General features: G+C 38.2%; 1 protein-coding gene across 1 annotated transcript; it reads right to left on the reverse strand.

The window, feature by feature from the left end:
• Positions 1–185: 185 nt before the first annotated feature.
• On the reverse strand, positions 186–12,356 carry LOC127968938 (fascin-2-like). Its single transcript, XM_052570419.1, has 5 exons — positions 11,161–12,356; positions 4,253–4,409; positions 3,900–4,021; positions 3,632–3,799; positions 186–1,172 (listed from the first exon to the last, which is right to left on the reverse strand). Exons 1-5 carry the CDS (start codon positions 11,978–11,980, stop codon positions 967–969), a joined length of 1,473 nt encoding a protein of 490 aa, XP_052426379.1. The 5' UTR covers positions 11,981–12,356; the 3' UTR covers positions 186–966.
• Between the last annotated feature and the right edge of the window lie 1,602 nt (positions 12,357–13,958).

The raw sequence follows: 13,958 nt of genomic DNA on the forward strand, positions 1-13,958 counted from the left end.
GTCTTTACAAACAATGCTGGTTCTCTCTGTCGGTAGTAATGCAAACTGTGCACACAGCAACAGCAAATGCTGCTTGCCAAGGACTCAGTTCTGATGCCTCGGCGGCCAGTTAAATACAGAACAGAACCAATCCATTTGTTTCACCTAAAACCAGGTTACAATAAATGAGATTCATTCCTCCAGAATTAAGAGACAGGATTTTATTGTTATAACTGTAAAACCTTTCCAAATGGTCTTAAGAAAAAGAAAGCAAATAAATAAATAAATAAAGGGAATAAAATGAATTTAATCCTAGTACCTTTCATTTTGGTGTAATTACTGTGTATCCTGCTCTATTCTAGGTTGCTTGGCTTTCCTGTCAGTGGCTAGTTAGCTTAAAGAAACAACAAGAATAGTTAATTTACCCAGCCTAAATATATTTAAATGCAATGTATGTCCACATATGACAAACACAGCACTCTGTAACCCCAGAGAATGAAACAAACTTCACTGGAACTGACAAACAATAACACGATAATAAATAATAGCATGAAAGACAAGTCAATAATGGGTCGTAAAAAAAAAAAGAATTAATAAACAAAAAGAGCAGTAATGAAATGTGTCAATTTGAAAATCAACAGAGATGATAAAAGTGATTTGACACAGTTAAAGCATGCTTTGCAAGTTTTATGTTAAGATCTTTAACTCGCACATTTTTCCTTACAGTGTGCAATACTGAGCTGATATAATAAAGGTTCTTGACATGTTTGTATTCTGTTTATACAGGCTCATTTTGTATAGGAGTATAAATCAGAAATGGTAAATAATACATGTGTACTGCTGAATACTGACTCTACTTTAATGCTGATTGATAGGAAAACAGATGTCCAAATATTAAACCGTAATTGTACCCATTTATTTTCTCACATCTGTAAATCGAAGAGTTTAACACAAGTGAGTGACAGTTCCTTAAATGTCCACATGGTGTCAGTATTCCCAGAGGGAAGAGCTGTCTGCATTCTCTCCATCTCCTTTCAGATTGCCTCCTTGGTCTCCACGTAGATATTTGCCATTTTTGCCTCTTATAGCTATCCGTCCATGCTCCAAGAACTCAAAGCAGAAATCTTCAGGTGTGTCTCCATCAGTGCACACCAAGCCACTGTTGGACACATACCAGAATTTTCCACCAACACCTATAGGAAATCAATACCAGTCAGCTTCATAACAGAAATGTTTCCAACTCTGGTTAATTTCATTAGCACAAGAAAAAATGACAAAGTGCTAAAAATTATAGGTTCTGGGCATATAATTAGAATATCATGAAAAGTTGATTTATTTCACTAATTCCATTCAAAAAGTGAAACTTGTATATTATATTTGTTCATTACACACATACTGATAAATTCAAATGTATTTTCTTTTAATTTTGATGTTTATAACTGACAACTTAGGAAAATCCCAAATTCAGTGTCTCAGAAAATTAGAATATTGTGAAAAGGTTCAAAACTGAAGACACCTGGTGCCACACTCTAATCAGCTAATTAAATCAAAACACCTGCAAAGGCCTTTAAATGGTCTCTCAGTCTAGTTCTGTAGGCTACACAATCATTGGGAGCACTGCTGACTTGACAGTTGTCCAAAAGACAACCACTGACACCTTACACAAGGAGGGCAAGACACAAAAGGTCATTGCAAAAGAGGCTGGCTGTTCATGGAGCTCTGTGTCCGAGCACATTAATAGAGAGGCGAAGGGAAGGAAAAGATTTGGTAGGAAAAAGTGTACAAACAATAGGGATAACCACACCCTGAGGAGGATTGTGAAATAAAACCCATTCAAAATGTGGGGGAGATTCACAAAGAGTGGACTGCAGCTGGAGTCAGTGCTTCAAGAACCACTACGCATAGACCTATGCAAGACATATTTCAGTTGTCGCATTGCTTGTGTCAAGCCACTTGTGTCAAGCTTGTGTCAACAACAGACAGCGTCAGAAGCGTCTTGCTTCAAAAAGGACTGGACTGCTGCTGAGTGGTCCAAAGTTATGTTCTCTGATGAAAGTAAATTTTGCATTTCCTTTGGAAATCAGGGTCCCAGAGTCTGGAGGAAGAGAGGTGAGGCACACAATCCACGTTGTTTGAGGTCCAGTGTGAAGTTTCCACAGTCAGTGATGGTTTGGGTTGCCATGTCATCTGCTGGTGTTGGTCCACTGTGCAGTGTATACCAGGATGTTTTAGAGCACTTCATGCTTCCTACTGCTGACCAACTTTATGGCGATGCAGGTTTCATTTTCAAAAAGGATTTGGCACCTGCACACAGTGCCAAAGCTTCCAGTTACGTGGTTTAAAGACCATGGTATCCCTGTTCTTAATTGGCCAGCAAACTCACCTGACCTTAACCCCATAGAAAATCTATGGGGTATTGAGAAGAGGAAGATGAGATATGCCAGACCCAAGAATGCAGAAGAGCTGAAGGCCACTATCAGAGCAACCTGGGCTCTCATAACACCTGAGCAGTGCCACAGACCGATCGACTCCATGCCCCGCCGCATTGCTGCAGTAATTCAGACAAAAGGAGCCCCAACTAAGTATTGAGTGCTGTACATGCTCATACTTTTCATGTTCATACTTTTTAGTTGGCCAAGATTTCTAAAAATCCTTTCTTTGTATTGGTCTTAAGTTATATTCAAATTTTCTGACATACTGAATTTGGGATTTTCTTTAGTTGTCAGTTATAATCATCAAAATTAAAATAAACATTTGAAATATATCAGTATCATTGTGTGTAATGAATGAATATAATATCCAAGTTTCACTTTTTGATGATATTCTAATTATATGACCAGCACCTGTGTATGTATATATATATATATATATATATATATATATATATATATATATATATATATATATATATATATATATATATATATACACACACACACACACATATATATGACCATCCTCAGGGCATTGTTTGACCAAAAGCTTGGTGATTAAATTTGCTTTAAGGATTCAAGTGTGCATATATATATATATATATATATATATATATATATATATATATATATAAATTCACTTTTTTGTCACCTAAAATTTCATATATAATATTGTATTATTCTTTTATGGCTATAAACAAAATACTGCATGTAGATAAATCAGTTCACACAAAAACCATTTCCATCTGGTAAATTAATTAAATACATTTGATTTCTGACACAGATTATATTTAATAATAACTTTATTTGAGCCATATTTAATTAAGCTAAACGTCGCAATCATTGTATAGCTATAAAATTGCCTGAAAAAGCTCTATATTCTTATTTTTCCATAATCTAACATTTGGTGTATTTCATAATGTTGTATTTGAAGGGTGTATAACCTTTTTTGTCTATGATCTAACATTTGGAGCAGCTCCTAATGTATTCTAGTTTTATGGTTATAAGAAAATAGGCCTACTGTATGCCCTCTTACAACTAGTCTTCTTGAAAATCAATTTCAGCAGATTAATTGTTTTGACACTTCTGACAACTGATTACAACATAAATCAATTCCACGTAATAAAAGCTGTTATTTGCTTTCCAGAAACCTGCTTTAGGATTTATTACAGGGCATACAGAATAAAAATGATTGACAATGTGGTCAGATTAAAACTCACCTTTAATGTGGTATGTGCCGTCATTGAACTGCAGTGTAAATATGTCATAGACTGAACGATTGGCGTCGAGTGTATTAGAGTTCTTGTGGTGGCAAACATAACCATTCTCTCCCCTCAGGATCAGAATGGGCCTATTAATCAGCTTCAGAATCAACTGCTCGTCCTCACCTGGATGGAAAAAACAGGGTGACTTATTGTATTCTTGTACGTTTCTCAAATAGATTTGATTTAGATATTTTGATTTTGTTTGTGGGTAGTATGAACTCACCCACAGAGTCACTGACTGCAGCAAGCTGGCCATTTTTCTTAGTGCATATGTATTTTCCATTGCTGGCTCGCAGTGCCACCCGTCGACCGAGCCACACTATGTCAAACATGGTGTTGGCACCGCTGCACACAGAGGGAGATTGTATATATAAGTGTTAATAAAACATAAACAGAGAACAGGAGTAAATGAAATGGCTTTGAAGTTTCTGTTATATTACTGATGTGTTATGGATGTTGTGTATGAATTTAATCATTGTTACATAATAGTAATGTTGCTTTCCCTCATGTCATATCTTATATAAGTGTAAAATAATGATTTGTTTTGATATTTTTGAAAGTAAAGCTAAATCTTACGCTTCTTTGGCTGTTGACTGGATGCCTCCGTGAGCGACAAGCGTCCAGTAATTCCCTTCATTAGTTCTGAATTTGCACTTTCTTGTGTCTTTATCAACTTCCATTTGAAATGTCTCCATGTCTGTCTCATCATCCTGATTGGCAGAGACACTCACTCCTTTATATAAAAAAAAAAAAAAAAAAAAAAAAAAAAAAAAACACGGACATAAGATAAAACTGTTATTTAATGCTTTTAATTTAAAACAGGCATATAAGGGAGAGCAGGGCATTTTTGCTTATTTATTTAAATAATTTTCAGAATAAAGCTTTGGAATTGTACCTCGAAAATATTATTAACAGTCTTATTTGATATTTTATAAGTTCCACAATTAATAATAAAAAAAAAGTTCATGAAGACTGTATAACGATAATAATAACACCTGAAAAAGACCTTAGATTTATATATTTAAATGAACAATCACTACTGTTCAAAAGTTTAGTCCCAGTAAGATTTTTAAAAGATTTTTTATGATTTTGAAAGAACTTGATGCTACTGATCATTGATGCTACATTTATATTAAAAACAGTAATATTATGAAACATCACAATAAAAAAAAAAAAAAAAAAAAAAGATTTCTATTGAATATATTTTAAAATTTATTTTATTCCTGTGATGGTATAGCTGAATTTGTATCAATCATTTCTCCAGTCTTCAGTGTCAAAAATCAATACAATATGCTGGAAAAAACAAAAACAAATATATATATATATAATTTGTAAATTTTTTAAGACTCTTTGATTAATAAAATGTTCAAAACAGCCTATAATGAAACCCAGCATTAAAAGTGAAATTATGTGAATACACAGCAAAAATAAATAAATAAATAAAATTATTATTATTATTATTTTAATCTTTAAGATAATAAAGTTTACACCCACCTAAAATTGCTAAAGTCACTTATTACTATGCTGCCCCAATACAATTGACACTGACTAGTGTTAGAACAATATGTAACATGCTTTTCTGAGGACGCTTCAAATGCATCTGCTTAAACAAGATAGCGTGTGTTTGTCCTGAACTCTTCCCTAGTTTGGAATCTTGAAGGGAGACAAAGCACCAGCATGATTAACTTCACTGCCACGCACGACAGGCATCAACCTGGCACTATCCTGGCACAATGTCTACAGCGGACCGTGTTTATTTAAGACTCACATCTATAGTTAATGGAGCCCAAACAACTCACTCTGCTGTCTATAAACATCCTTTATTTCAATGCAAGATCACTGATGTTTTGAAATGAGGAGGTTTACTCATTCAGTCACGATGACAGATTCATTCCAAATCACTGTATTATTTGTAACATTAACATTTACACAACAAGACCACTGGCTGCGGTCTGAAACATTATTTATATCCTAGCCATTCATCTTGATTAAACTATTGTGTTGTTTAGCAGATGTAGACTTTGTGTGCTTCTATAAAAAAAAAAAAAATGTATCTAAAGCATGCATTCTTATTGGCAAACAACATTTCTCTATGCATCTACATTACCATTCAGTGCAGTAGGGCAAAACCGCTTGTGATTGTATCTTTCCCACTGCACGATAAAACCTTGGCATATAAAATGCAACCTTGGCAGGGTCAGAGGCCTCGCTGCATCCCGCTGGGTTTCTATGCCAATTAGTTCTGGGACTTTGTCATGGCATTCATTAGTCCAGAATTTAAGACATAGCTAGCTGTGTTCAAGAAACATCTAAAAAACAGGAGACAAACGAACCAAGAAAGTGCTTTACTTTCAAGTGGCAAAAGTATGGTCAATCAATTCAAAATTTTGTTTAGGCTAAGAGACTGTTTAATAGATTTAAGTTTGAGTTTTCAAATGTTATTTGCTATTTATTAAAATTATTATTTAAAACAAAGCATGTATTTACACTACTATTCAAATGTTTGGAATAATTATGATTTTATAATGTTTTTGAAAGAAGTCTCTTAAAAAAAAATGTAAAAAATTTGAATATACTTTAAAATATAATTTATTCCTGTGATGTACAGCTGAATCAAATAGGAGTTTAAAAAAGAAGAGATTAATAATTTTGTACACTAAGAACGCATTGAGTTGATCAAAATGGCAGTAAAACATTTATAATATATTTTAAATAAATGCTGTTATTGTGAACTTTCTGTTTATCAAAGAATTCTGAAAAATGTGTCATGATTTCCACAAAATTATTAAGCTGCAAAAAACTGTATATAAACAATTCAATATATTGGTTTAAAGCTGCAGTCGGTAACTTTTGACGCTCTAGCGGTTAATAAACAGAACTGCTTGCGTCTTGCGGAAGAACATCGTAGCTGGAACTACTTCTCTCTGTTTATGTCTATGAAGAATCACAAAGGTACTGGGTTACTCCGCCGCGGTACCCCCGAAGCAATATAAAATAGTCCGAATATAAACACTTATTATAGGTGCACCCTAGTGATTCAGGACAAGCCAAAAACACGGTTTGGAAAATGGATTCATGGTGTACTCTCTTATTATATACATTTTTCTACATTTTGAACACAAACAAAGTTACGGACCGCAGCTCTGATTGGTTGATTTCTTACCGGGAGCGGTCAGTAACTGCAAATGGCAATAGGACCACTGGGAGGAGCCAGAGGAGCTTGATTTTTTTCACAGATTATCTTGTCTCATATTCTACTGTCAGGACTTAATGACAGGTTTAACAAATATGTAAAAAATATATTTTTACAAAAGTTACCTGCTGCAGGTTTAATATGGTACAATTTAATATTCTGGTTTAATTTCAAAATATTACTTTAATCTATTTTTGATCAAATAAATGTAGCCTTGCTGAGCATAAGAGACTTCTTTCAAAAACATTTAAAAAGCGTAATTATTTAAAACTTTTGGTAGTGCAAGTCCTTTAAAATTATAAGGCATATTTAAAAATATCTAAATTACCTTAAAATTGGTAAATAAATCAATAAAACTAATGTATATTTGAGCTTTTTCAAAAAATGATTGAACTGCATAATCGAACAAAACCAACAGCATAGTGCAAGATGCCTCAAACAGATTGTCGTGACTAAGGCTCAAAGTGGATGTATCCGAAAATATCCCTTGGTCATTTTCTTAAGCCTTTAACAGGCCAGATCCTGCACCTTACCCTTTTCTCCCTTCTCCCTCCACGCTGTCATCCTTCCTACCCCTCCTCTTCTAATGCTGTAACCTCTCCTAATTCTCAGCATGCAAAGAGACACAAAGCTGCACCGTGGGGCCTGGTAAGCAGCTTTTTGGAGTAGCATTTGTACAATCCTCCAGCTCCGAGGAAAACCAGTCGGGAGGCTGAAGTAATACTATTGTTTCAACGGGACTCTGCAGGGTGCCTGAGACATGCTGGGAAAGAAACCAGGCCTATCAGCAGAATCTGCTGCCATCGATCACTCCACGGTGGAATTTTTTATTTTTTTAGGTTATCTGTGTGCTTTGTGTTTCTCCCTCTGCCTTTCATTTTCTCTCACACTGCATTGGACTATTTTTACAAATCATCTTGGCATATAAATAGACACTACCTGGTCTTAATTTGGAATTGGGCTCTATAATCTGATTCCTAATTGCATTAAGTAATAGAAACATGGTATGCAGGGTTAAGACAACACAGTGTTTAGTGCATTGTTTTTGTTGGAACCAGAGTAGAACTACCAGCCAAAGACTGCAAAAACAAAGTCTTGTTTCTAATCAAGACAAAATCAGGGATAACGGAAAAGAAACAGCTTCAGATGTTTCTCTTTCTCAGATCAGACATCACTCTGCTGCAGCGGTTTTCATTTCTGCGGCCCGTTACACTTTATTTTCCAATTTCACGTCTGACTCTGCTTTAGTTTTGCACCAAAGATAGAAGAAGGGAGGCCAGCTGGGGCAGGACACTCTATCTCCTCTGTTGATCATTCCTCATCCACGGCATTGTGATTACTGAGCTCAATCCTGAACTCCTGCGAATGACCTCACTCCCATCACAGAATGCTCCCTCTCAATTTACCAACCCATTTCTGTGGTATGGTAACAGTACCCAGAGACAGAGACAGTGAGAGGGCCTTCTCAAAACTGGGGCAAGTAGATCGCCGCATGCGTACTATCGGAGAACATGAGCAGTATATGGGAGAACAATACAAAAGGTGACTACAGTATGCATTTAGGTTTTGGTTTAACATGCATGTAAACCGTGGGGTTTAAAAGTCTGGGGCTCCATTGGAAATCTAGAAAAATAAATAAAAGGAAAACATTTGGAGTGCATGCTGCTTGAGTGCTTCTGTCAACAAAGCAGAAAGAGGACAAAGACATTCTGAAACTCATTTACATTTTTCAATTCAGCTTTCACTCATGTTGATATTACAATTTGTCATTAAAAAACTGATTAAATTATAAAAATACTAAGTATAAGCATTTCCACTGGTGATCCCAGAAGATTGGATCACATTCTATGTGAAGGTGTCTACTTAAAGCTGTGTCTACTTAAAGACAGTCTGAGATCAATTATTAATGGTAAGTTGATGCCACAATCAACTGTCTCTCATTTTGTTAGTTTTTTTTCTTTTATTTTCTTTCTGTCTCTCTATATCTCTTCCTTTGTGCTCATCTCCTTTTCACCTTCCGGGCCGGATTAGAATTCTCCAGGGAACACTGTGGAGGTGATGAGGAACATGGTAACAGATCAACTTGTCTGAGTGCATGCCATCTTTCCGACTCAAGTATGTGTGCCACACAACATGCGCCAGAGTTGCTGCAAAAAATTACACCACAACAAAAGCAAGCAAATAAACGTCATATCTCAGCCAATAATAGCGATATTTCTGAAAAACGACCATGCAGTGTCACTACTCATTATTGATTAAAAGATCTTCTATGAGTTTGTGTTGCATCCCGGGGCGAGAGGCCTGGGGCTTAATGAACGTCAGACCTGCAGAGCTGATTGGCAGTCCTGTCTGAAGGCATCTCTGGTTCCCTTCATCATGAAGAGACTCTCTAAAAGAAATGAATTGCTTAATCCATTAGCAAAATTACTTTACCTAATTGCTTTTTGCACAGAATGAATGTGCAATAGATGGGGAGAGATGCTTCTCGTTCATTAAGAACAAATGTTCCATCTGGTCTGTGTCATTTTCCCTGTCTTTTTTCACCCATAATGAAATGCCTAGATTTTTTTGGTAATATGTTGATACTTGATATTTCCTAATGTTGAATCGACACTGAACCATTTGAAGCAAGAGGAGAAAACGCCATGTAGGAGTCATAATGTGTGACTGAAACATCTCGCATCTTAATCTTGATTACAATCCAGAGCTTGTGACTATGGCTTCAGCTGCTAGCATTGAAGGCTTCCCAATTTATTGGAGGATTTGTATAATATCTGCCCTGCAACCTACTTAGCTGGTCAAATTAATTCAAATTCTTTGTGCTGGTGAACATGCTTTTCAACCACAAACTAACTTTTTGAATGACATTAAATGACTTTATCCCTTGAGTAAACTAAACTTACAATACAACATCATGTCCTCCTCAGGGAACTACTGCTAACGTCTTTGATTTATGATCTTTTAACAGTGACAATGACAAAAAAAGCCATGCCGTCCACCTGTCCACACCCATAATGCATTATGTCTCTATTCATTGTGATCTTGTGCCTGATCTTTCTTTTTCCTCTTGCCTGTCTTGTTCTCTTTTCTGCTGTATACTTTCACACTTTCCATTGTCTCTTTTCCCCGTTTTTTTTTTTTTTTTTTTTTTTTGCCTGTCGGCCAAAACCCAACTGCTCCCGAAGGACTCTCTGATTTGCGTCCCCATTGTAGCCCAGCACATTGCATGGCCCCCAGATAAAGAAATGTGGCGGAAGGCTTGTGTTTCTGAAAGCAGACTCCACCATCATTGAAATGCCCCTGTCCACTAAATTATTTATCACACCTTGCCAGTGCCACTAGTGTGTGCATGCATGTAGACATGTGCAAGTGAGTATATCAGAGCATATTTTTTTATATAAAAATACTAACTATAAGTGTATCACTGCAAAATATTCTGCACAGATACGTGCACATCTGTGAGAATGACTGAGAGAGAGAGAGATGGATGAGTGTACCGGAGAGGACAGGATCTCTTACTGACCCAGCTTCCTATGGCGGATATTCAAAGCCATTCAGTTTCTCCAGTAATTTATCTATTGCAGGTGGCTCAAAATGCTTACCAAGAGCTCTGCACTGGAGATAATGGATAATGTTACAGCATGCAAGATTTACATTATAGAACTTAGTAGCTCAGTCAAGACAGGAAGCTACAATTTTGCAGTGTGTTTGTTAGCAGAGCACATGGCCAGCGAATAAAAATCGGCCACGTCTGGCAGATTAATATTGGCCTATTCAGCTGAAAAGGCAGCTGCTGTATATTATTTCTGTGAGGTCATGCTCATGGGCGTGACTCAGTGTTCACCTGCTCCCCAGGCTAGTTTTCATAGATTTGACTATGTATGCATAGTTTGCAATGCAGCTGCAATTTTGCATGAAGGTTATTTTCATGCACTGGTGTGCTTGCGTATAGAAACACTAATGAGAACCGAAATGGACAACACAACAGTGCAAATTATTCTCAGACTACTAAAATCATATTGTTAAGCTTTTTATTCAGTCTAAAAATTCAATTTCCATTACAATCAACATTTACATGCTTTAATTCCATACTCTAGATTTCTATATCTGGTTACCCAACAGGTATTAGAGGTACATAATAGATGTTATGAGGACTTACATCTGTTACACAAGATGCCATAGGAGCGCTAAGGCACAGAGACAAACCTTATTTTGAGAGTTACCTTGAATCTTCTTTGAAGGGATAGGTCAGTCAAAAAATTAGAATTCTGCCATGAATAGCACCACTTACCTTGTCGGATGGAAACAAATCTGTTGTTGGCAGCCTGAAACACCACTTGCGGATGGCTTTCCTCAAGATCAAACAGCTCGTCTTTGCCGGGTTTGGAGCAGCGTCCAGAGCGCAGAGTTCCAGTGGGCCCCATGGGGGTCAAGTACTTCCCCTCACAGTCCTTGAAGGCCAACTTGCCTGATTTCAGTTCCAAAGTGTAGCCTGTCCCACGGCCATTTTCAGAGGACAGTTTCCCATCATTGCTCAGAAAGCGGCTGTCACTAGTCTTAAGACAATATTTGCCATCCATGTACACAAGAGTTAGAAGAGCATCCACACCCCAAGGGATGTTACTGTCCACAGCAATCTCTCCCTCTGGAGATGCTAGGTGGGCGTAGCGTTTGCGGGCCACACTAAGCAGATTGGCCTGTGGGTGCAGTGCCAGGTGCATGGCCCATAGTTCTGCCTCGCCAATGGTCTGAGCAAAGCAGGATAAGTAATCCTCTGAACCACCGAAGAAGCGCAGATATGGCTCGGACTGCATGGCCCAGCGCCCGTCTGACTGTGCCACAATCAGAAACCGGCAGTCACTCTCTTTGGTTTCAGCTTCACAGCTTACCTTGCCATCTTTATCAGAAGCCAGGTAGCGCCCCAGGTGACTGCGCAGGTAAACCACCTGTCCGTCCTGCTCATCCTGCTCCAGTGTCCAGATCTGCTTCTTCTTTAGACTCTGAGCTGAAGCGTTCAACTTGAAGCCAAAGGCCTCCGCTGTTAGATAGCGATTCTCATAATTAATAAGCCCGAATTGTAGCTTGAGGGCTTTACTGCCATTGGAGGGCATCCTGGCTTACAACCCAGATGGAAACCAGAGAGTAGCCTGCAGACGTACAATGTTAGCTCCACTACTTTGCCTGATTACTTTGCTTCCTATTGGAGAAGAGTGAAGTGAAGTCCACTTAGTGTAGCTGGCTCTTTCAGACAAAGGCCTTAACTTTCTTTAGCAGACTGCTCCTAAGTTCTTCTTTTGGTTTTGTTCTTGGTCCTTGGCCTCTCTGCTTGGTACAAACGGCGCCTTGCTCCCCGGAGAGCTTGCAGAGGCTCTGGAGATTTTTTTTCCCTGTGTTTCCTAATCAGATCAGATTATAATCAGGAGGACTCAACACCTCAATCCAGAGAGCCGCTGACGTCACCCTGATCCCAACGGTTCATTTTCCTCTGTGCCTCTTTCACTCTCTCCCCGTCTCATTCCCTTTCCTTCTCAATTTACCTGTGTTTTTCGGTCCTCTCCAGTGGCTGCCTTTGGGATTGTGGGACTGCTGATCTCTTAAAGAGATGCTCAAGACCGAGTTGCACTGTTTTGCTTCTCAATGCTTTACTCGTCTCAATCCTTTAGGTTTACATCTCATTAGCTTGTCACCTCCTTGTCCTCTTCAAAGTCACTTTACCTGAGTCACATCCTCAGAACTTGTGTGTCCCTTAAACAGACCAATCGTTCTCATTCGAGACCTCGAGAAATAGCAGCATTTCACTGTGCAAGGTGCCCACTATTTGCCAGGCCAGCTTGTGCCATGTCGACAAATGCCACCTGAAGTACAGTGCAGCTTTTCAGCTGTACTTCAACACCTTTTCTACTTCCCTTTCACCTGTTGTCCTATCCTCTTATCTTTCTTTTTCTACGCCCTTTCTCTCGTCTCGCTATACTGGACGTATTCTTACACTAGAGACCCTTTTTGGAGGCCCAGTAATCCACCCGTTCTATAGTGCTCCTGCTTTTGTCCTCCTCCCCAGTCTCTAACTCTTTGCTGATGGTGCTTTGACACAAAACTGGGTAACCAGAGCCCTCCCCCAGCACCCGTGGTAGTGGCCTGAGAGGGGATCGGCTTTCCAGTGTACACTCAGGATACAGTTACATGACTTCTCTGATTCCGAGCTCGGTGGGTCATCTTTATTACGGCAATGTGTGCATGGGTGTGAGAGTATACTTGGAGGTAACAAACAGATGCTTATTCAAAGATGCCTGACATGTAGCCATTGAGGACCAATTTACTGTGACTAAAAAACATCTCTCTAGCTCATTTCCAGTCACATAAGTTGTTTGCTTAACATCTCACCAGCCATGTTGCCTCATGTTTGCATAATGCTACACATATTGTCGATCAATTTCAAATCCCAAGCATGTTTGCTCGAAAAACCGTCTCCTCCACTGGCCCCTAATCTGCCTTTCAATGATCCAACTCTTTTATTAGACCAATCTAATCCACAGCAGTCCCAAACCCCTCCTCCTCTCCTTGGGCGCGTCTTGGACACAGAACCTTCCATCTGTCGGGGGCTGACCGCGTGTGGGACGGGTAAGCCTGAACCACACACACACATATACACAACTCTTCTAAGCACAGGAACAATAAGACATCCATTAACCATTATTGGCTTTCGCAAATCTTTCCTTTGTTTACATTTGATCAAGATCCTCTAAGGAGAGATGTTAACCTTAGACATGCACTATGACCCTTAAATTTTAATTTACACTTTTACATTGTTGTCAGATGCTTTGAAATGATAAAACAAAAAGTAGAAGAAATTGCATTTGTTATGTTACAGTGAGTAGCTAAGGATTTAACCGCAAAATCCAGTCAAGCAGATCACAGTACCCCGTTGCAACTGATGTGCCGTCAATGGAGTACTAAAAAGACATAAATAACATCCCATTGGGTTCAGAATAAAAGCTAAATTATCACACACTTAAACAAGTGTTTCTATATTATCAAAATTCAGTAATGGTGGGAAGCCTCTTTAACCTTGTCACCATAATTAAATCTCTC

The sequence above is a fragment of the Carassius gibelio genome, chromosome B12, assembly GCF_023724105.1.
Source record: "Carassius gibelio isolate Cgi1373 ecotype wild population from Czech Republic chromosome B12, carGib1.2-hapl.c, whole genome shotgun sequence".
Classification (NCBI taxonomy): Eukaryota; Metazoa; Chordata; class Actinopteri; order Cypriniformes; family Cyprinidae; genus Carassius; species Carassius gibelio.